General features: G+C 39.6%; 1 protein-coding gene across 1 annotated transcript in view; it reads left to right on the top strand.

Moving 5' to 3' along the window:
• The window catches only part of B4GALNT4 (beta-1,4-N-acetyl-galactosaminyltransferase 4), a 1,859,522-nt gene that overhangs the window by 1,271,564 nt on the left and 564,044 nt on the right, over positions 1-23,914 (top strand). Inside the window, exon 11 of the mRNA XM_044082670.1 lies at positions 17,883-17,983. Within this exon, the coding sequence (XP_043938605.1) occupies positions 17,883-17,983 (101 nt within the window). The remainder of the gene's footprint in view (positions 1-17,882; positions 17,984-23,914) is intronic.

Below are 23,914 nucleotides of genomic sequence, written 5' to 3'. Positions count from 1 at the left end.
ACACCAGTGACCCATGCTAATGGTGGGAGAGTTGTATTTGCCCCTAACAGCCAATGTCTGACAACCATAATGATAATGACACAATTGTATGGAGGAGTCTGAACATCCTATGCATCCAAGAGACAAGATGAAGGGCAGTGCAAAGCCACTTGGCTTTGGATCCAGAATTTAGAGGCTTCAGAAGGCAGTAAGGATGTTTTATATGCCTTGGCAAACTTTTTTTTTGTCTTATAATCTGTTTCTTTTTCAGCAACAGCTTTTATCAAGTGGTTTGTGGTGTAGCAGTTGACTAGTCCTTCTTTAAATTAGTTTTGCACCAATGGGAAAAAACAATATTATAAATCTATGTATGGGCAAGATGTTAGGTTTAATTATAGATTTTTTTTTTCATTTGCAAGTGAATGAAGATGAGCTTGAAGACTTCTTAGATGTGCTTAGTAATTCAGCAATCTTTCTAAAATTTGCCACATGGTGGTCAAGATACAGCATATAAATAAATATATATATATATATTGGATTTGAGATGTGAGGAAATAAGTAAATCTAAGCATAAGGACTTTAATAATCTTGTCAGTTGTTTTAAAAACATTTTCAGTTATATTTCAATGCATACAAAAAATAACACCCTGACTGTTAAGAATAAAATGATGAAAGGACAGGAACTCATTCTCAAGATTAACATTGTAATGACACAGTACAATTCTTTCAGTAACTTAGAATTCTTCTTGACAGGGGATATGACAGTAACAAATTAGATTTTTTACAGAAGCAACTGAAAAGGAAGTAAAACACTGTACAAACACATTTTAAACACACCAGAGAGATAAGTAAAGGACATGGGAGAGCTCTCTGAAAGAGCAGCTGATACATGGACTAGACTACCAAATTACATTAAAGCAAGTACTAATTTAGATATTTTCAAGAACAGCCTGGACATATTATTGTTTTGGTATATTGCAGGCTAGAAGGGTATTAATGCCCATGCTTGAAATATTTGTATGTATATGTATATACAATAAAAAAAGTTTTTAGTGCCCCAAGTCACACTTTTTACTTAACGTACAGTTTAGATATTAGTAAAATTAAGCTAATAACTATAAATAAATGGAACATTTTAAAAGGTCATTCTGAGCTGTGCAAAAAGACAGTTGAAGTGTCATGTTTCATACTCAAAAAAAGAAATATTAATTTGAAGTGTTTTTTTAAAGTGAGGCACAACAGAATGAGAGCAATATAAAGACATAAAAAACACAGGAACTTATATTTGCAGGCTTTGTAAATATTGTAGGCTTATTTACGCAACTCGATATCTTAAGGTGATTAATATCAAAATGGGATATTTTGCTTATCACAATTGCAATTCCACATTTGCCCTCTATGACAGCTTTATGACATTCTCTGCTGGTAGCACATCTTTTAAGCTGTCACAGAGGATACAAATATCTTTATACATTCAATTGCAAGAAAATGCTAATGTACAGTATAAACATTTGATTTCATATTAAAGTGATTGCCACGCTCTTATAGGAGTTCTGGCTTTCTTTTGCATGTGTTGGGACAGCAGTATTATCTGCTATAGTGATAACTGTTATGAGCGTTTTCTTTGGCGCAATTATTTATTTCCTAGCTGAAACTTTCAAAGATGAGATAGACTTGCCAGCACACCCAATTGTCTGCCGAGTCATGGCAGGATAAATATTGATCTTATAAAATTAGAAAGTTTCTATAATAACATGATTTTTGTTAACATGCATTCTGTGATTGATATGAAGTCAATACCTGTCACCTGATTTTTAAGGGACACCACTAATTTTGACTCAAATTTTAGATCTCCCTCATTTGATCCCTCTGAAAACTGGGGACTCAAGGAGAAAAGAAGTTGAATTGCACTTAATAAACAGTGACAATTAATAGGGTTACAGACTTTTTACTTCACAAAATGTATATTAATTCAAATTGTCTTATTTATGTATCATGTACACCCACCCTTCTTTCTTATTTATATACACCATCTCTTCAAACTAAAATATGGTGTGCATAGAATTCCTCCCAATATACTTATATCCGAGGGGAATTTATGTAACTCCTATGAGGCCTTGAAAAAGGAAGGTTTGAAAACATCTCGGTATACCCATTCCAGTATATTAGATATTTTGTACCGTGGCAGAGAATGATGCAGTTGCTAGAAACTATATTTAAAAACAGCTATGAGGTCTGTGACTGCCTGCTGATGATTGTGTTCCTGCAAGAAGGATAAAAGACCAATCATGTGGATCGGTGTAGTAAAATAGAGCAATCTTAATATAACTAAAGTCTACAAAAATTATGAAAATCTGATGCATAGTTACTTTAAAGAGGAAACTGGCATTCAGGCTGAGATGCACTTCCTTTATGCTGCATTTAAGGATCATACGACATGATTAATGTCACCATTCTAGCAGATAATGACATCATTTTGTCTAAATGCTTATGCATATCAGAAATACCTTGTCAGTTGCCTGTTTTTCTGAGCTGCTATCAGTAATAGGGTCTTTAGGGTGACTATAAAGGAGGAGTGGGCTGAACACTTTGGTTAAAGATGTGTCATTCCTGTTAGTCATCTTCCAAGTTTTAATATTTTTTATGAATAAAATAAGTTTTAAGATTGCAAAAACATAATTTTAAGAAAACCATCCAGTACACCTTTTGATCCATGCTGTTATATATTGATTAGATTTTACTGTGTACCAGATGTAAATGGTATTCAAATCAAGTGAATGCAGAATGTTATGTACTGCCTGTTTCATATGAAAAAACCTGAAAACATCACCAAGGACTGACTTAATCTGTGATGTTCTCCAGCCTGATCCCAAGAACCCAGATTCAGTCAATCCTTCAGGAAGGACTTCCAATGGCTTCAGCAAAGACTAGACTAAAAAAAAAAGATTTCAGTCTGAGGGATTATAGTATCAGCATATCAAGAGATGTAGCAGACTGCCACAGCAGCCACTGAGAAGAGCAATTATAATTATTTATGAAGCATACTGTGGTGTGTGTCTGAGTGGTGATGTAAACTGGAAGCTTGGTTTCCAGAGATGTTTTATCTTGAATGGTGAACCAATTTGAAATAGAAAGTTGGTTGAATATTGTGTGTGTGTGTGTGTGTGTGTGTGTGTGTGTGTGTGTGTGTGTGTGTGTGTGTGTGTGTTTTAAAATAAAGTGCTTTGCCTCCCTGCACCACCTCACTCGTGTGTGTAACTTTAAACCTACCCCAACCCCTGCTCCTAAGCTGAAGCCCACACATTAGGGTATCCATTTCACTAAATAAGACAAAGGGCACAAATGCACACACACAACCGCACCTATCACCTCCTGTAGTCCTTGCTATAACCTTAACTAGAAAATAATCACATCCATACGCATACACACACACACACACACACACACACACACACACACACACACACGCACTAAACCCAAATACTGCATATAGTACATCTGTCTCCTTCTGTAGCCCTTACTATAAGCCTAACCTGCAAACACCGGCTCATGCACACACACTCAACCCTAGTGTGAAAATGTTCCTTCTCACACCAACATTACATGCATTAATCCAAAATTCAACCATTTCAGCATTCAGTAAAGCACATCACTGAGTCATATTAACCCCCAAATCATTTAGCAATTAAGAAAACCTTTGATATACACATACATGCAGACACATATATTAACATATACGTGTTTGTGCAAACAGAAAAGAGAAAAAAAGGAGAGTGTGCGATAGCAAACTCCCTGTGCTAGAAATCATTTAGAAACTTTTTTTTCTGGAAACATGGGCCCTAGTTAAGGAAACATAACACAGGCTTGAAAAAGTGTATATTTCAACTCAAGTCTCAACCCTACTGATCGCCACCATTTTTAATAGTTTTTAAATAACAATACATGTGTCTGCATATGTACATGTGCTGTGTATAATATATATATATATATATATATATATATATATATATATAGACACACACACACACACGATTTATGTGTGTATGTATATATATATATATATATATATATATATATATATATATATATACATACATACATACATAGCTACACACACATGCAATTTATATGTATATATAGGTTCATAGGTTCATACTAGGCTATCTGCCCTAGGGCATTTATAAGCCTAGCCAGAGTATGTTTGGCTTTCGCCATCCATTTTAAATTAATTTTGCTATGCCCTTTTTCGAGGTTAGTATACTGTGCCTCTGTCTAACAGTGACACAGAAGTGATACCCGGGGTAAACCTATGATCTTCCATCCACTCATCAAGACTCCTCTTGAAGAGAGTCAATGAGGGACTCTGCCTAACCTGGACTGGGATTTTATTCCATAGTGAAGGGAGCCTCTGGGTTATGAATCTGTCCCTCCAGCATGTCCTATTTATTTCAGTGCTGAGGTTCAAGTCTCTCGAGAGTGTAGCTCGATGGGATTTGGATTTTTTGAGGTGCAGCATGTCCCTTAATTCCGGGTTGGACATGGCCTTATACGTCAGGCACAGGTCACCTCTGAGCAGGCAGTATGCCACTGAGTAGAGCTGGAGTTTCTTTAACCGGGCAGCATATGGCATCTGTTTGAGCCCTTTGATCCTCTTGGTGAGGTACTTTTGGGGTCTTTCCAGTTGCTGCAGGTGTTTGGTAAGGTACATCCCAAAAGGGGCATTGTACTCGATTAATGGCCTGATGAGGGATGAGTAAAGAGGCACGATGACCTCCCCTAATCTAGATGTGAATCCCTTCATGATTAGGTGGGCTATATAAAATGTTTTTCTAACCACTTTAGCCACGTGGTTGTCAAATGAGAGATTGCTATCAACTTGGGTCCCCAGGTCCCTAATTACTTCTTCTGTACTTAATGGATTACCACCTATGTGGTAATTTGTGGGCACTTTGTTTTTGCCAAAGGGGATGACTATACACTTTTGGCGTTTAGCTTGAGGCCATGGCTCTGGCACCAGTTATCTGTTTCTATGAGGCCCTTTTGGAGGATGCTTGTGTCGGCTGGAGAGTCGATTATGGCCCAGTTTGCAGTCATCTGCGAACTTGGTCAGCCACAGTCCTTCCGTGTTGGCCTGTACCTCCGAGAAATATATACCAAACAAGAGAGGTCCCAGGACTGAGCCTTGTGGGACGCCACTTGTAACTGGTTTGGAGTCTGACATGGCTCCAGCAATTCTAACCATGTGGGTTCTGTCCTTGAGCCAGTTTGCAACCCATCTAGTGACATAGGGGTTTATATTTAAGCTGGTGAGCTTATCTATAATGCCCGAGTGGGGTATTGTATCGAAGGCTTTTGCGAGGTCCAGATAGGCTGTGTGGACCACCTTCCCTTCGTCAATGGCCTTGGTGACTGTTTCAAAGAAGTCAACCAGGTTTAAGAGGCAGGATCTGCCCTTAACAAAGCCGAACTGGGTAGGATCCAGTGTCTGTAGGTCCCCAATATCTTTATTTATGAGGCCAATGATGATCCTTTTCATAGCTTTGCAGACCAAGCTAGTCAAGCTTATGGGGCGATAGTTTCCAGGGTCCGTTGAGGCACCACCTTTGTGGAGAGGGACCACTGTTGCTGTACGCCACTCTTTGGGTACATATCCTGTAGTAAGGCTGAGATTGAACAGTAGTTTTATGTTTGGGTTTAGCTCTTCTTGGAGTTCATGTAGGATGCAGCCTGGGACACTGTCTGGTCCCATTGATGCTGTGTTTTTTGCTTTGGAGAGGGCGGCTCCCACCTGAGCATCTGAGATGTCAGGGGCAGCACTCTGCTGAGATAGATATTTGCCCTTTTGGTGGGGAGAAGTTTGCGCTGAACCTGTCAGCTAGGATGTTGGCAATGTCTGTGGGTTCAGTGTATTTTTTGTCATTTTGGACTAATTCTGAGCATATCTGGGAATTCCCACCCAGGTTCCTAACATAACTAAAGAAAGCCTTGTGATTATCCTTAGTGTCCTGTGCAATTTTTCTCTCGAAGCTGGCCTTTGACGATTTTATGAGTGCCCTTAGTTTTTTGCTAATACTGATCAGAGATGCCTTCCCTTTTTGGGATTTTGCTCTATCATGTAGTAGCTTCCTCCTTCTATTGTATAGTTTGTTTATGGCTGGGGTCCACCAGACAGGTCGTCTGCCTTTGGAGGATTGGGTCTTGGTTTTATTTGGGATTGCATGATCCATGCATTCCTGAAGGTGTTCATAGAATGCATTTATAAAGGATTCTGCAGTCTGGGCCGTATTTTCCACAGGCCCGGGGTCTTTGAAGGATTCCACCTCGGTTTTGAGGAGTGTGAAATTTGCTTTAGAGAAGTTTTTCACTGTGGTTTTCTGGGCAGGGGGTGGGGTCGGGATGTGAATATCCAGTGAGATCAGTTTATGGTCTGATCTTACCAGTGAGGGATACACTTCTGGTCTGGAGCATAGAGTCCCCATGTTGGTGATGATCAGGTCCAGTATGTTTTTCCCTCTTGTGGGAGTGGTAACAAGTTGTTCCATAGCATTTGAGTTTATGAATTCTAGAAACCTTTGGGCAAGGGTGTTGGAGCTAGAGTAATGCTCCCAATCTATGTTTGGGTAGTTGAAGTCACCCAATATAATGGTGTTCGGAGAGACCTTCATATTTTCCAGTGTTCTCAGGAAGGCTGAGTGGGGTTCCTGGGTTTGGGAGGGTGGTCTGTAGCAGGCTATAAACTGGAAGGCAGTTTTACCCACTGTTAGTTGCACATGGATAGTCTCTGATGCTTCGTGCTTTGCCACCAACCTGGAGGTGTGAGTATCTTTGATGAATATCGATACTCCCCCTCCTTTTGTGGTTCGGTCCAAGTTTTGGGGCCGAAAAGCATGGTATGAGGTATAACCTGGTAGTGCTGGGGTGCTCTCGGGAGTCCTGAACCAGGTTTCTGTTACTGCACAGATATCGATGTTCTCCATGCTAAGGAGAGTTTCGAGTGCGTGCATCTTGAGGTTTAGACTTTTGGCGTTGAGTAGCATTACTCTTAGTTTCTTATCCCTTGTGATACCTATGGAGGTGGGTTTGTCTTTTGAGCCTTGCCTAAAAAAGGCACTATGGGGGTAGCAAGAGCCTTTGCCAATATCCGAAAGCCCAGGGGTGACAGGTGCAAGCCGTCCCTAGCAAAGCATCGTGGCTTGTCGTGCATATCATCCCAAGCTGACAGGCATTGGATCCCCTTTGAATGACACCAATAGTTAAGCCAATTGTTGAAATTGATCATCTTGTCTTCATATTGTGGCATCATTCTTGGTGAGGGTAAGATGCTACTCAAGGTCAGGGTCATAACAGCCTGGGCTACATGCTCAGAGAGCTCCTCTATGTCTCTTTTCATGTAGTCCAGGGAGGTATGTCTCAGGTCATTCACACCAGCATGGACAATGACTGAGTCATATTTGTACTTGCCTTGGAGTGACCTGAGTGCTTGTGTTATGTGGCGGATCCTAGCGCCAGACAGGCTGCTTACCGTGACCTTCTCCTTGTTCAGCCTGGTGAGCGGGACGTCAGTGTGCCTGACGATAGAGTCACCTATTACAAGTGTATCAGGTGTGTTGTTTAGCCTTAAGGGCTGTGACTGTTCGGCACACTGGCTTTGTGAGATATGTGTTGCATGTGTTTTGTTTTGGGGTAGCGGTTGCTTGGGTGTCTGCTTTGGAGGTCTCTGCTGCTTAGGCAGATCTTTATTTAGAGCCTCCGAGTATGTTTTTGTGTGATTATGTGTTTGATTTGCTGTCGTGGTAGGTCTATGTGAGACTGGAATTGTAGTGAGTGTGGTTTCCTTCTCCTCTTGACTGGTTATGCCCGTACTGAGTTGAGAGAGCTTAGCCTCCAGTTTGGCTATATGGTTGCATCTCTCACATGTGTTGGAATTTGTTGGGACGAGGAGAGGGTTGTCTGCGTACATGAGGCAGTTGTAACATTGCCTCAAGATTCCCATATTCACCAGCTGGACCGGAGAGGAGATTGACAACTGACCTTTGGACATGCTAGAATAATATTGGGAATTCCTTTATAATTGAAAACAAGGGCCAATGGGGAGCGAGGGTGTAGTGCTTTTAATTTTTAGTGCTGACTTATAATTGCTTTAGTGAGCAAGTGCCAGGTAACAAGTGCAATGTGTTACAGGTAACTTAAATGCAAAAATGACAAACAGTAACTTTCTTTCAAGCGAAGCAAGGAAATAAGTACAGTAAGCAATGCAGATATCACTAGGGATCCACAGAAGCGCTGAGAAGCCGCGTTTTAGGTGGAATTAGCGTTCCAGGGAAATAACAAGCATACAAACAAAGCTAGATGCAGCAGGCCTGGATCTAGTCTATGCTACAGCAAACAAGGTGTACCAATTTCAGTAAGATACAGTTCAAATATTCAGGCACTATAAACCTTTAACCAGAAATTCCCAGCTCAGAAGGGCAGAGCCCAGCCTCTCCTCCCACAAGAGTGCAGACCACGAACATTCTTAATGTAAAATAACTGGCCTGAAGCCCAAGTGCTTAAACCAGAGCTAATACACTTTAAGAATAACAGACACTGAGCTCTCAATCAGCAGTTCCCAACTTAGAAGGATGAAAGCTACCTGTCCTGCCACCACAGTGCATGCCACAAACCTTCCTAATGTAGAACAACTGGTCTGAAGCCCAAGTGCTTAATCCAAAAGACTTAGAATGATAGCTACACTTTAACCAAGTTACTACCAAGCAGTAATAAATACAACTGAATACTTTAAATAATGCCTGGATTAGTGCTCAAGTTATACAAACAAAGCTAGATTCAGCAGGCCTGGATCTAGTCTATCCTACAGCAAACAAGGTGTACCAATTTCAGTAAGAAGAAATTCAGATATGCATGCACTATAAGCCTTCAACCAGAAATTCCCAGCTCAGAAGGGCAGAGTCCAGCCTCTCCTCCCACAAGAGTGCAGACCACGAACCCTCTTAATGTAAAATAACTGGCCTGAAAGCCCAAGTGCTTAAACCAGAATTAATACATTTTTAGAATAACAGACACTGAGCCCTCAATCAGCAGTTCCCAACTTAGAAGGATGTAAGCTACCTGTTCTGCCACTACAGTGTAGACCACAAACCCTCTCAATGTAAAACAACTGGTCTGAAGCCCAAGTGTTTAAACTAAAAGGCTTAGAATGAGTTACACCAAGCAGTAATAAATACAATTGAGAACTTTTAAGATGACAAAAGCAAAATAAAGTAGGAAGAAACACAAGTACAGTAAAAGCAGAAGAATTTTTTTTTTTTTTTTTTTTTTTTTTAGAAAAGTAGCAAAAGCAGTAGTAAATACAATTCTCATGCAGTGCAAGCTGGCACACTTGAATATGTAGCAATATTAGTCCACACACAATTTGAAAAAATGTAATTAAATTAAAAAGGACTAAAAGCAAGTGCAGAAAGGGTTTATTAGGTAGAATGCGGTAAAGAGATGTCCTGGGGGATTGTCTTAGATCAAATCTGCAGTGGGGTGGGCACTGCAAAAGCCACCAAATTTAAACTACAACCAAGAATAGGGAGGGGGGGTGGGGGAACAGTTTCAACACAGATGTAAGGAATGTGCAAATTATAAAAAAATATATATACTGTTTTCTATATATTTGCAGAGCAGTAAGACACAGATATCAAGCAGACAATTTAGCTCTATAATACAGAATAACACAGAAAATATACTCAGCTCTATAAACTTGAAGATAGTTCTGTAAGGCTGTCTCTCAAACTAAGGTTCCAGTTTGAATACAGGTTGTTAATTAAAAGGAGACACAGCACTAGCTAAATTATATCAGCTGAAAGACAAGGCAGGAAATGAGGGGGGTGGGGGAACAGTTTCAACACAGATGTAAGGAATGTGCAAATTATAAATATATATATATACTGTTTTCTATATATTTGCAGAGCAGTAAGACACAGATATCAAGCAGACAATTTAGCTCTATAATACAGAATAACACAGAAAATATACTCAGCTCTATAAACTTGAAGATAGTTCTGTAAGGCTGTCTCTCAAACTAAGGTTCCAGTTTGAATACAGGTTGTTAATTAAAAGGAGACACAGCACTAGCTAAATTATATCAGCTGAAAGACAAGGCAGGAAATGAGGGGGTGGGGGAACAGTTTCAACACAGATGTAAGGAATGTGCAAATTATAAAAAATATATATACTGTTTTCTATATATTTGCAGAGCAGTAAGACACAGATATCAAGCAGACAATTTAGCTCTATAATACAGAATAACACAGAAAATATACTCAGCTCTATAAACTTGAAGATAGTTCTGTAAGGCTGTCTCTCAAACTAAGGTTCCAGTTTGAATACAGGTTGTTAATTAAAAGGAGACACAGCACTAGCTAAATTATATCAGCTGAAAGACAAGGCAGGAAATGAGGGGGGTGGGGGAACAGTTTCAACACAGATGTAAGGAATGTGCAAATTATAAATATATATATATACTGTTTTCTATATATTTGCAGAGCAGTAAGACACAGATATCAAGCAGACAATTTAGCTCTATAATACAGAATAACACAGAAAATATACTCAGCTCTATATACTTGCAGATAGTTCTGTAAGGCTGTCTCTCAAACTAAGGTTCCAGTTTGAATACAGGTTGTTAATTAAAAGGAGACACAGCACTAGCTAAATTATATCAGCTGAAAGACAAGGCAGGAAATGAGGGGGGTGGGGGAACACTTTCAACACAGATGTAAGGAATGTGCAAATTATAAAAATATATATACTGTTTTCTATATATTTGCAGAGCAGTAAGACACAGATATCAAGCAGACAATTTATCTCTATAATACAGAATAACACAGAAAATATACTCAGCTCTATAAACTTGAAGATAGTTCTGTAAGGCTGTCTCTCAAACTAAGGTTCCAGTTTGAATACAGGTTGTTAATTAAAAGGAGACACAGCACTAGCTAAATTATATCAGCTGAAAGACAAGGCAGGAAATGAGGGGGTGGGGAAACAGTTTCAACACAGATGTAAGGAATGTGCAAATTATAAAAAATATATATACTGTTTTCTATATATTTGCAGAGCAGTAAGACACAGATATCAAGCAGACAATTTAGCTCTATAATACAGAATAACACAGAAAATATACTCAGCTCTATAAACTTGAAGATAGTTCTGTAAGGCTGTCTCTCAAACTAAGGTTCCAGTTTGAATACAGGTTGTTAATTAAAAGGAGACACAGCACTAGCTAAATTATATCAGCTGAAAGACAAGGCAGGAAATGAGGGGTGGGGAAACAGTTTCAACACAGATGTAAGGAATGTGCAAATTATAAAAAAATATATATACTGTTTTCTATATATTTGCAGAGCAGTAAGACACAGATATCAAGCAGACAATGTATCTCTATAATACAGAATAACACAGAAAATATACTCAGCTCTATAAACTTGAAGATAGTTCTGTAAGGCTGTCTCTCAAACTAAGGTTCCAGTTTGAATACAGGTTGTTAATTAAAAGGAGACACAGCACTAGCTAAATTATATCAGCTGAAAGACAAGGCAGGAAATGAGGGGGTGGGAAACAGTTTCAACACAGATGTAAGGAATGTGCAAATTATAAAAAAAATATATACTGTTTTCTATATATTTGCAGAACAGTAAGACACAGATAAAAAGCAGACAATTTAGCTCTATAATACAGAATAACACAGAAAATATACTCAGCTCTATAAACTTGAAGATAGTTCTGTAAGGCTGTCTCTCAAACTAAGGTTCCAGTTTGAATGTATATATATATGTATGTATATATATATATATATATATATATATATATATATATATATATATATATTTATAGATATACATAGCTATACACACACACACACATACACACACGTATATTTTTTTGTTTTGTTTTTTGCTTTTTTTTTTTTTTTTATTTGTTTGCTTGTTTTTTTTTTTTTTTTGAGGAGGGTTCACTCAGCTGGTTAACAAATCAGTATGTTAGTTCTGCAGCCTGTGACGAGCAGAAGTAAAGCAGAAATGTAGTAGGAATCAGAGTCAAGGAAAATCATTTCAGGGTCTTTACTCTGCTAATGGTTAGATTTCTATACCCTTGAGCAGAGAGAGGTGGCTATGAGTGTTTGTGGGAGTAACAAAGGTAACAGAAATGTGTTGCTGAGAAGATGTTTGGGACTTTTACTTAAGGCCTGAAGGGATGACAGCTTTTATCTGGTATTCTGAAGAAAGTCTTGTGAAGTTATCTAAAATGCCTACATTCTGTGATAAAGTAAAGCTCTATTAAGTACTGTTCTTTTATGAAGTTAGAGCATATTTACTCAGTAACAAATGTGAAAAGACAAAATTCAAATCCTGAATTTTTGTTGGTTGTATTCATTCTCTACACTATCCAAGTACTCATTCTCCACATTTTTTGGGAAAAGGTGAACTGATTTTCCTAGTAAATAAACTTGTCTAAACTTGAAGAACTGTTCAGATAATATTATTCTTGGTTGTAACATATTAGTTCTTTTTAAGCTCACCTTATTTCTTGAATAATATTATCAGTTCATGGGTCTATATTAGAACATCGAAGTTTCAAAACTTCGAATGTTCTAATATCGACCCCTGTTCAGCGAAAGCTGAAAATATCGAAGCAACAGAAAACCAAATTTTTTCCTAGGGAAAGAATTTGGTTGTCCATTTCTGTTGCTTTGGTATTTTCAGCGCTGTGGTGGAAAGTTATGGGTCGGGTTCAGGTAAGTGTGTGATTGAGTGCGGGTTAGGTTAGTTAGGATTTGGGTTAGGTATGTGTGCGATTGTGTGGACGTGAGTGTTAGGGCGGGTTTGGTGAGTTAGGGTTAGGGTGTGGGTCAGGTAAGTGTGCGATTGTGTGGACGTGAGGGTTATGGCGAGGTAGGTAAGTTAGGGTTAGGGAGCAAGTGAGGTGAGTGTGCAATAGTGACAGACCTTAAGGTTAGGGTTAAGGTAAGTGGATAGTTAGATAGTGTGTGTATAGTTTAGTGTAGGGTTAGGTATAAGATTTTAGATGTATGTGTGTGGATTGCTGTTTGTTTGGTGTGTTTGTGTTATGTGTATGTGTTTGGAACAGCTAATTTTTTCCGTAGGAAAACATTCGCTGTTCTGTATGTTTGATGTTTTCAGCTTTCGCTGATTAGGGGTCGATGTTAGAACATTCAAAGTTTTGAAACTTCGATGTTCTAATATAGACCCTCAGTTCATATATACATTTAATTGTTCAGCACACAGGTGAGCAGAGTACAGGTACATTTTCCACCATGAGCAATTTAACTGATTAAGTACAGCCAGAACCCTGTACCATCCTGACTTATTTATAGTAAGATACTAAATTCATTATATCAGTGTAAACAGGAGAAGATTACATATCTAAGATTCTTGGATGTCATCCTGATATTATGGAGAGGTAATGAGCAAGATTTATCTGTATTTATTGATTATTTAATGAGCTTCCTAAAGTTTACATATAACATGCTGTTAGATGGAATAGAACTTTTGGATATATTTGTTTATAAACATTTGAGAGGAGGGAATTTGTGTTCCAATATTTTCTGTAAATACATACTCCAGTGTTTTATTGCATTCTGATAGTTGCCACCCATAAAAAAGACTTTCGGCTTTTCACAGTTAGGGGTCGCCACAGCGGAACTCCGGTCCGCTCATGATTGGCAGTGGATTTTTACGGTGCCGAGTTGCCAGCCCAACGCCCAACCTTCAATGAAGGCATGCCCATTCACACTCACACCTACCTGCATGTCTTTAATGTTATTTGACTGCGGGAAGGACATGCAGACTCCACACAGAAGACACTCCAGCCGAGAATCGAATGGGAAAACCTCTTGCTGTGAGGCAACAATGCTAAGAGCTGCACCACCGCAGCTATTACTGATAGTTGCCACCCATATCATTAGAAAATAAATGTGGTAAAGGAGCAAATGGTGATATTGTCGTGGTTGTTTAATGATGATGAAAAAGTTTTTGAAGAGATGATGACTTTAAAATGTATGTTTAAAGACAGGGGTTACCCAATGCGTTTATTAATAAAATGAATGAAGTTTTGAACAACTGTGAATCAAGGTTTACCCCTGTTTTAAAAGCATGCATTACTTTTATTACAAACTGCCAGTGTAATGGTCAGGACAAAAACAGAAATGGAGCATTAGTTTTACAGAACAACCATGATACATATTCAATTCTTGGAATTCTTAATACTCCTTGGAACACACTATTACCCCAGACTTGAAAGCAAAGTTAGGAGATAAACCACAAGTCACATTTAGTAGGGTAGGAACTTAAAAGGCTGGTTAGAGACATATGGAATTCCTAGATCTGAAAATGTAAAATCTAAGATGTACAAATGCGGATCATGTAAATTCTGTAAATATATCAGTGATCGGCCCTATGTCTCGGTTATGACAGGAATGTTCAATGTCCTGGGCGTTGTAATTGTTGTACAGACATGGTGGTCTATTTGGAAACTTGTACAACATGCCAAGCTTTCTATCTGGGTAAGACCACTAGAAAGCTTAAGGAAAGAATAGCTGAACATGTCAGGGACATTAGGTGTAGGAAAACCAGTAACGCCCTATACTTACATTCAGAAGACTGTGAAAACTTTAAAAAAATTTATTTTTTATAATTAATACAGTAGAAATTGTCATAAGGGGTGGTGACATTAAAACACATTGGAGTATAGACAAAACAGTATGGCAATTGAGACTCAGTGCCAAGCAATGTGTCTATATCAGAACATCAAAGTATTAAAACTTCGAATGTTCTGATATCGAACACTATTCAGCGAACGCTAAGAATAGCGAAGCTGCAGAATAGTGAATTCTTTCCTCGGGAAAGAATTCGGTTGGCCGTTTCTGTGGCTTCGCTATTCTTAGCGTTGTGGTGGAAAGTTACGGGTTGGGTTCAGGTAAGTGTGTGATTGTTTGTACGTTAGGGTTAGGGATGGGTTAAGTGAGTTATGGTTAGGGCGCGGTTTAGGCATGTGTGCGATAGTAACAGACTTTAGGGTGGGGTGGTTTAAGTGAGTTAGGGTTAGGGCATGGGTTAGGTGAGTGTGCGATAGTGATGGACCTTAGGGTTAGGGTTTGGGTTAAGGTAAGTGAGTAGATAGTAGTGTGTGTTTAGTTTAGTGTAGCGTTAGATGTAGAAATTTAAGTGTATGTGTGTGGTTGCTGTTTGTTTGATTTGCTTGTGTTGTGTGTGTGTGTGTTTCAGAGCAGCACATTTTTTCCATGGGAAAAAATTTGCTGTTCTGAATGTTCAATATTTTCATGTTTAGATGTTTTGGGGCCGATGAAATAGCGTTCGCTATTTTCATCTTTCGATAACATGATATAAATGCCAAACAATACCCCGAGGTTAATAACACCTGTTCTATCTCGAGTATTTTAAAGCTTAGGGCACATAAAATTTAACATATGTTTTCTTAGGTTTTATTTTTATTTATTTGTATTGCTACTTTATATATTTATACATGCGAGGATTATTTGTTAACATTTCATTGTGGAATGTAGTTAGTAGGAAAAGAATATTTTTTAAAAAACCTGCAATTGTAAGTGCTTGTGTCACCTCAGTGGGTGTTGGATTTTGTTGGTTGTTTGATGATAATGTGATTTTTTTTTAATTAAATATAAAATGTTTTTGTTTGATTGAGACTTCACACTGATGAAGCCCAAGCTATGTTATGGGAGAAAGCACTTAGTCTATTTTTTGTTTGTTTTTTACAACAGAAGTACGAGTTTCCATGTGCACGAAAACTCAGTGGTGTTTTTTTGTTTTATTTATAAACAGGAGATGACTCATAGGGAATAACTGACAGATTATAGATATATACAGCAATTGCAATGGCAAACAGAAAATTAGATTCCCAGCTTTTGTTCCTATACAACATAATAAATAATAAACCCCAGACATGAAATTGTCAGCAGTTTTGAAAAAAAATCAAAAAATTCCCAACTGTGTTAAGGATTAAAGGTAATGCTTGTCTGTCTGGTAAACTGCCTGTAAATTTCCCTGTCAAGAAAAAAATGTGAAGTTTGGCATGTAAAATATAGTCTGCTACTTCTGTTGTTTTATGCCCCAAGTGTGGGTAGATTTAGATTTATTACTGGATGATTTTTTGTTGCAGCTATTATCTTGATGAGTGGGGACATTTCTCTGACACCTGCAGAAAGAAGGTTCCAGATTTTGGGGTCCATGGATGTCAAATGAATGTTGAAGAATATTCAGAAATAGGACTTCAGTTGATGAATAATATATTGATTTAGGAGCAGAGTGTTGTTCTGGTCTCCATGATGCTGAATCTGCATCCTTTGCAGGCATCATACCAATACTGCTGCTAAGCATGGTGGAAGTCACAGAGTGCAGCTGTTTGAAATTTCACTGTCACTAAAACTGCTCTACACTTTGCTGAAAGTGACACAGCAGGGTGAGGAAAAAGTATAGCTAGTGCTATGAACGTAATGCTCAATACCCTGAGTTCTTCAAGTGAAGAGCAAAAAAAGCACTTCACTGTAATAAGCTGATCACAACAATTGGCTTATTACATTTAGATCTGTGTCCCCCTCAGCTCTTCCACTAAAGTGCAAAAAAAAATATATATATATATGGCCCCAGCCATTCAGGTCCCATTTCTATGTCCTGCCCCCAACCCACCTTCAACTTATTTTATTAAAATAATTAAATAATGTTTTCTTTTAAATGGTAGCAAACTACTTGTTACAAATGTAGCAAACAATTGCTATAGTCTAAACCCTGCCTGAACAGAGTATTATGGCACTCATGTTGTAATTTAAAAAAAAAACTTCTTTTTAAATAGTAGCAAACTGCTTGCCACAAATGTAGCAAACAGTTGCTACAGTTTATACCCTGCCTGCATGGAGCACTATAGAACTCAGGTTTTAGTTAAAGAAAGCAAATTGCTTGCTACAGTTTAGACTATACATGGAGTGCTACAGTGCTCAGGTTTGACTGAAAGTGCAAAACCGGATTTTAAAAGTTGTTTTGTATTAAAGAGAGATCAGGACTGGAAAATTCCGGATCATGTCCTGTTTATTGCTGACCTGTTTATTGCAAGCCCTGGTGGATTTTATCATTTTTTAGAGATCAGGATTGACTGATCATGCCCACAACACTTTGTGCCCAGGTCAGTTACCTCTCTTGCCCCATCCTAGCTATGCTGCTGAGTGCTGATATCATTTGCAGCAAGGTATAACACCATCATGGGGGGTATTATTATTTTTAAGCTGAAGATGTGGGGGTTGGGGCTTTTTTTCATAATCAAAATCTTGATTTTGGCAAGACAGTTTTTTACAATGGAAGAGATGCATTTATTTCCTCTTACTGATATGGCTGTCATACTCAGAAAAAATGACCTCCACCATCCTTGTGTATATTCTAGTGACCTAGCAGTAGTAAACATGTTAATATGTTTATTGTTATGGAGTGCCCAAAGTGGAATGGAATATTAGATACACCCTCAATGAGTGTCAGATTGAAATATGATGTGAAAAATTGATAAAATATTAGATAGAATTGGGCAAAATAGGGTGAGTACTTACAAGAATAAAACAGCTTTGATACAGTAGTTGTTTTTACAGTGGGTGAAAACTATTAGACATTTCTGCAGTAGTAACATGGTCTGTCCAGCCATTCTTAAAGTGGTTTACCCCTTTTTCTGTCTTCTGACATCTGGATGTCTTGCTCAGGACCTCCATACCGCAACAGTACAGGAATGATATTTGTGCTGCTGAAACAAGTACTTGAAGGAATGTAAGAGGTAATACATTTTGTTGATAATGCAATTTATATGTTTTCGTTTTTCCTTAGGTCTACCTCACATTTGTGTACCCCAATGACTTTACACGCCTGACTCACATGGAAAGTGAAAACAAGTGCTTTTACAGAGAGTCTCCACTGTATTTAAAAAAGTAAGTTCAAGTGAAATTTTTTTCTATTATGTTCACACTTCCAGAAGTGAAACACAGCCCACAATTGTAGGAAATTATTTTTACAGATTTTAGTGAACTGGGCTGAACTTACAGATTGAAAGAAAATACACTATAATTCTGTGTTTGCATGCCTACTTTCATTTGTAAAACTGTCAGTGTAAGCATACCTCTCAACTCCCTAGATTTTTGCAGAACATCAAGATTTTTTACTTCTATGTTTTGGTCTGTTCCTCATAAAATTTCACATTTTCAGGTAAATCATTGAGGAATGAACTTGCTAGATAATGACAGACAATTGAAATTCAGACTTCCTACCCTTCGTAAAATACATGGAAATGCATACCCTGTTATTCTTCATCTTTCTAAGTGCAATATTTAAAAACTGCCTCTATTTTTGGGGCTTTGTCCTGTCATTATTTTTGGCTTTGTGCAGATTTCTTGCATTAAGAGGTTGAGAGATATGAGTCTAAGTAGTGCTGTTTGAAATATTGTGGTGCATTTCAAGTCCAAAAAAATAAGGTCTCATCTGTTTTCATTATACTTAAGATTCAGAAAAATGGTGCATATTGCATAGGGATGATAAGAATTGGAGAACATATTCTACAGCCCTGAAAATTTTATTAAAGCCCAGGAACCAGGGAGTAAGTACATGTACTCTAATGTGCTCCAGGAGCAGTCCAGGTATGGAGGTGTATATGTAAATTAGGGCTGACTGACTTGAAATTGATTCAGACAGCACATAGCTGTGGCTTATGAACCTTTACCAATCCCAGACAACAGTAGGGGGTGCACTAAACAGCCCTAATCATGCAAAGAAGCCAGTGCATTGCTCAGCATAACCTGGATATACAGTAACACCAGTATGTCAGTAGAGAATTCCAGATGTTCTTCGTGTTTCACTGTTGCAGTCATCACATTTGGGTTATCTGCTTCCAGTAGCCCTCAGTCGGCCTGATTATCAAAGTCTTGGGTCCTGCGTCGATTGCTGTTTCATCTTCCATAACGTTAGGTAGTCAGGGGTATAAAGCATGCAGCCGACACCATTACATCAGTCTTTCTTGCCCTGTGGTGCCCGAAGCAGAAGCAGTTTGCAAGTGCCGATCGGCTGACTCTTGAAATTTTCGTTTTCAAGTTTCAGAACCGAAGTCTTCAACTAAAGCTAAGTATCCTGTTGGGGAAACTTTTTCTTGCTCTAAACCGATGTCAGTAAAAGTTAATAATTGTATTTCTTGTGGAAAGCAAATACCTCATAAAGTTTTTCTTTCGTACTGTATTCCTTGCCTAGGCCCTGACCACGACATACCTCGCTGTTGGTTTTGTGCCTTATTTAAACCATGAACTATTCGTCGTCGGTATATTTACTCTTCTAAATATTTTGGTACTTGGTTCAATTATCCAGATATGTCTTCAGTAACCCACCCGACTACCAACATTCTGAAAAAACACAAAGACAGAGACAGGCCGCCTAGGTCCAAAGCTGCTCACGACGCTTCTCCTAAGCTAGTCGCCTATTCACCAGTACTCAGTGAGGTGCTTTTGCAGCCCCTGATACCCACTACTTCAGATTCGCAGGCCTCTACTGAGACCCATTCAGAGTCTGGTATGCTGCGAGATGCTTCAGCAGTGAAACTTGTGGATGTCTCTACCTTGGTAGGTCTGGAGCCGCTGTGTAGGCACCGGCTTCTAAGGGTGTATTCAGGCCTACTGACTTGCATATTAAACCAATGCCATATTCTTCTTCAAGGCCTAAAACTCGAACCATGCCTAGAAAACCGACACCCAGACTACATGGTCAGGCCTCTGTGCCTAAAAAACAAATCATAAGAATGGCTGAAGACCTTATTACTTTAATCAGGGGAAGCCAGCCTTCCCCCTCTAAGAGACCTAGGACTGATTTTGCTTATGATACTTCTGACCAGGATTCTGAAATTTCTGTTTCCTCTGATGACCAGGATTTATCCTTATCTACCTATGAGGATTCTGATGCAGAGAACTCTATTCCCTCTGCTTCCTCCCAGTGGATTTTTCTTTTGGTGAAACCTTGCATACTCTTAGGTAGCATTTTCGTTGGGAAAGCCAGGATTACTCTGATTCTAAAAAGAGGCTTAGGGATTTCTTACTCCTGCCCCAACACAGGCCTTTACCTATCTCTCCTGTGCTAGACATTGTTGATGATGCCTTTTTGGAATCTAGCTTGGCCCCTGACTCTCTACCTCCTGCTCCCAGAAAACCTGATAGATGTTACAGGGTTCCTGATTCTCACAAGTTCCTTTTTAAAAATCCTACTGCGTATCCTGAGACCATTTCACAGGGACCCAAGGACAGTAAGGCTACTACTGCCAAAACTCCTACCCCCTCTGATAGAGATTCCAGGGCCCTGGATAGATGGGGTAAGAAGGTCTACACCTCTGCAACCTTGGCCATCAGGGCCTTAAATTGCCAGTTTCATATGTTAAGGTATCAGCAGTATATTATTGGATTGCTTAAACAGAAAATGATGTTGATTCCTGACTGTGCTGAAAATAAGGATTTACAGGATTTAATGTATTCTGCTGAACAGGTTGGAAAACGTACTTTGCAATGTGGTTTTGATTCACTAGAGGCATCTTGCAGGGCTGCTGTCACCGGATCTGTACTTAGAAGGTATGCTTGGCTTAAGGAGCAATCTTTGCCAGAACATGTTAAAACTAAATTGCTGGATGCTCCCTTAAATCAGGACTGCCCGTTTAGCAACAAAGCAGAAGAAGTTCTTAAAAAGATGGTGGAAAAAGCTAAATCTGTACAAACTGTTAGATTTCCTACAAGTACAGCCTCCAAGATTTAGTAGTTATTGGCCCTCTAAGAATTGGTCCTTTCCTGCCTCTTCCAGGCCTTCTCAGTCCAAACCCAGAACCAGCAGAAGACCCAGATTTCAGTCCCAGAGTACGCACAGGACTAAGCAGTGGGGGCTCCCACTTCCAAATCAGGAAGTAGTAAGACTCCCCCCTGCGGTAAGCTGTCTCAATGACTTAACTTTAAAACTTCCAAGCACTTCTCAACTGACTGCTCCTTTGGGGAGAAAGATTGCTCTGCAAGCAAAAACCTGGGAACTCATTACCCAGGACAAATGGGTTTTAAGTATAGTTTCCCAAGGATACAGATTTCACTTCCACACATTACCAACCCCAAACGGTTGGCCAGATCTACCCCCAATCAGTGGGCAGAGGCTCAAAAGCAAGTACTCTCTCTCTTAAGCTTAAAGGCTATTCAAACTGTGCCAGAAGAGGAAAGGGGACAAGGTTTCTACTCAAGACTTTTCCTGGTACCCAGAAAAGACAACTCATGGCGTCCTATCCTGGACCTTTCTATCCTAAACACCTTTTTGGTGATTCCAAAGTTCAAGATGCTAACTCTTCACCAGTTGCTTCCTATGCTAGGCAAGGATGCCTGGTTGGCAACACTGGATTTAAAGGAAGCCTACCTGCACATCCCAATCAGGGAATCTTGCAGAAGATACCTACGCTTCAAAGCAGGCTACATGGACTATCAGTTCTCTGCACTGCCCTTTGGCTTATCTACTGCACCCAAGGTATTCACAAAGTGCCTAGCTCCAGTCATTGCATTTCGCAGGCAAAGAAATATTCAAATATACCCATACCTGGACGATTGTCTAATTCAGGCAGAAAACCAGGACATACTTTTGAATCATCTGGCATTTGTACAAAAGGTACTAACTTGTCTGGGGTACCACCATAAACAAAAAGAAATTACATCTTGTACCCCGTCAGCAAATTATATCCTGGAAGCAAGCTTGAACACAACTTCCCAGATGGCTTTCCTCACGCCAGAGAAACAAATTCATTTGACAACTTACTTCAAACTAATGGCCACAAAAACCCTGCTATCTGTAAGGCAAATACTGCAAGCCTTGGGGTTAATGGCCTCCTGCATTCTACTAATTCCATATGTAAGACTGCATATGAAGAAACGTCAATGGTATCTAAAAAGCCTATGGTATCAACATTCTCAGGATCTAGAAGCAATGATTCCTATCATTCTTTGCCTACAGTTAGAGTTCCTTTGGTGGGCGGAGGCCTGCCACCAAAACAAAGGACTACCATTCAATCTACCCCCTGCCGCCCAAACCCTAATAACAGATGCATTAGACTATGCATGGGGGGGGCTTACCTGGCAGGGAAGTGCATTCAGGGCAAATAGACCCCAAGTCAAATGCACCTGCATATCAATCAAAAAGAAATGTTAGCTGTACAGAATGCTCTGGCAGCCTTCAAGGACCACATTCTTCCAGGACAATTAATGGTAAAGACGGACAACACCACTGTTATGTGGTACATAAGCAGGGGGTTACCCATTCATACCCCCTCTGCAGACTAGCCATGGCTTTGTGGAACACAGCCTTGAGCTGCCAAGTGCATTTACTGGCTTAATTCCTGCCAGGAAACTAAATACATTGGCAGATGAACTAAGCAGAAGTCTCATGGACCCACATGAGTGGAAACTGGAACCAAAGATTTTCAACATGTTGATTAATAAATGGGGGAGCTCAGATATAGACCCGTTTGCCTCCCCCCAAAACTATCAATTGGACAAATTCTGCACAAGGGCTCCCCACAAACAAGCTTGGAAAGTGGATGCTCTGTCCTTCAGCTGGAAGAATCTATCAGTTTATGCCTTTCCTCCTCTACCTCTCCTCTCCAAAGTACTACTAAAGATCAAACAGGACAAACCAAGGATGATACTGATTGCACCAGACTGGCCATGCCAACACTGGTACCCACTCTTGCACAGTGTGTCACTGCTGGCTCCATGGCACCTGCCTCAGACCCCTACCCTGCTGTCACAGCAGGAGAGCCAGATTCTGCACCCTCAACTTTAAACCCTGAACCTGCCACCAAAACAAAGGACTACCATTCAATCTACCCCCTGCCGCCCAAACCCTAATAACAGATGCATTAGACCTAATCTCTCCATTACCATCCCTCAGTAAACAAGTGTTGGCTGCCATTTTCGAGGCAAGGAGGCCTAGTACTAGAAAATCTTATGCTGAAAATGGAAAAGATTCTGTGCCTGGAACCAAACTCAAGGCATGGGCACAGCAGTCCCCAATTTACCTTAGATTCTACAATATTTAACTGAGATGCTTCACAAGGGCCTTTCTTTTTCCTCCTCCAAAATTCATGCCTCCACCATTTCAGCTCATTACAACACAGAACCACCCCTCTTCTCTCATCCACTGCTCAAGCAGTTCCTCAGAGGGGCCAAACACTTAAGACCACCCAGGAGAGCCCTAACTTCAGCCTGGGACCTTAACAATGTATTGAAAAAACTCACTCTTCCTCCTTTTGAGCCAGCTGCAAGTGCGGAGTTAAAATTCCTTTCTTGGAAAACAGCCATCCTTTTATTAATCACTTCAGCAAGAAGGGAATCTGAATTACAGGGCCTTATGACAGTGGAGCCTTTCATCATCTTTCATGTGGACAGGGTGTCCCCTCAGGACCAATCCCTCCTTCATGCCCAAGGTAGTATCCAGTGTGGCTCTTAATCAGTCCATTTATTTGCCAACCTTTTTTTCTAATCCACAGAACAAAGGGGAATGGATACTGCACTCCTTAGATGTGCACAGACAACTTGGATTTTACTTGGACAGGACTAAACCTCAAAGGAAATCTGAACAACTGCTGGTGGCATTTGCTGCAGGGGCAGAGAGGAAGGTTATTTCAAAGCAAACCATTTTTAAATGGATAGGTCATTGCATTCATTTCTGCTATAAGCACCATGGAAAACCTATCCCACAGGGGATTAGACCACATTCCAACAGGGCCGCATCTACCTCTACAGCCTTTCTCAGAGGCGTCCCTACTAGGGACATCCTAGAAGCTATTACCTGGAGTTCTGTACATACTTTCACCA

This window comes from Protopterus annectens, chromosome 9.part0 (genome assembly GCF_019279795.1).
Source record: "Protopterus annectens isolate FY-2018-M chromosome 9.part0, PAN1.0, whole genome shotgun sequence".
In the NCBI taxonomy this organism is placed as follows: domain Eukaryota; kingdom Metazoa; phylum Chordata; order Ceratodontiformes; family Protopteridae; genus Protopterus; species Protopterus annectens.
Note: the sequence above shows the minus strand (reverse complement) of the source record. Positions and strands in the feature narration are given on the sequence as shown.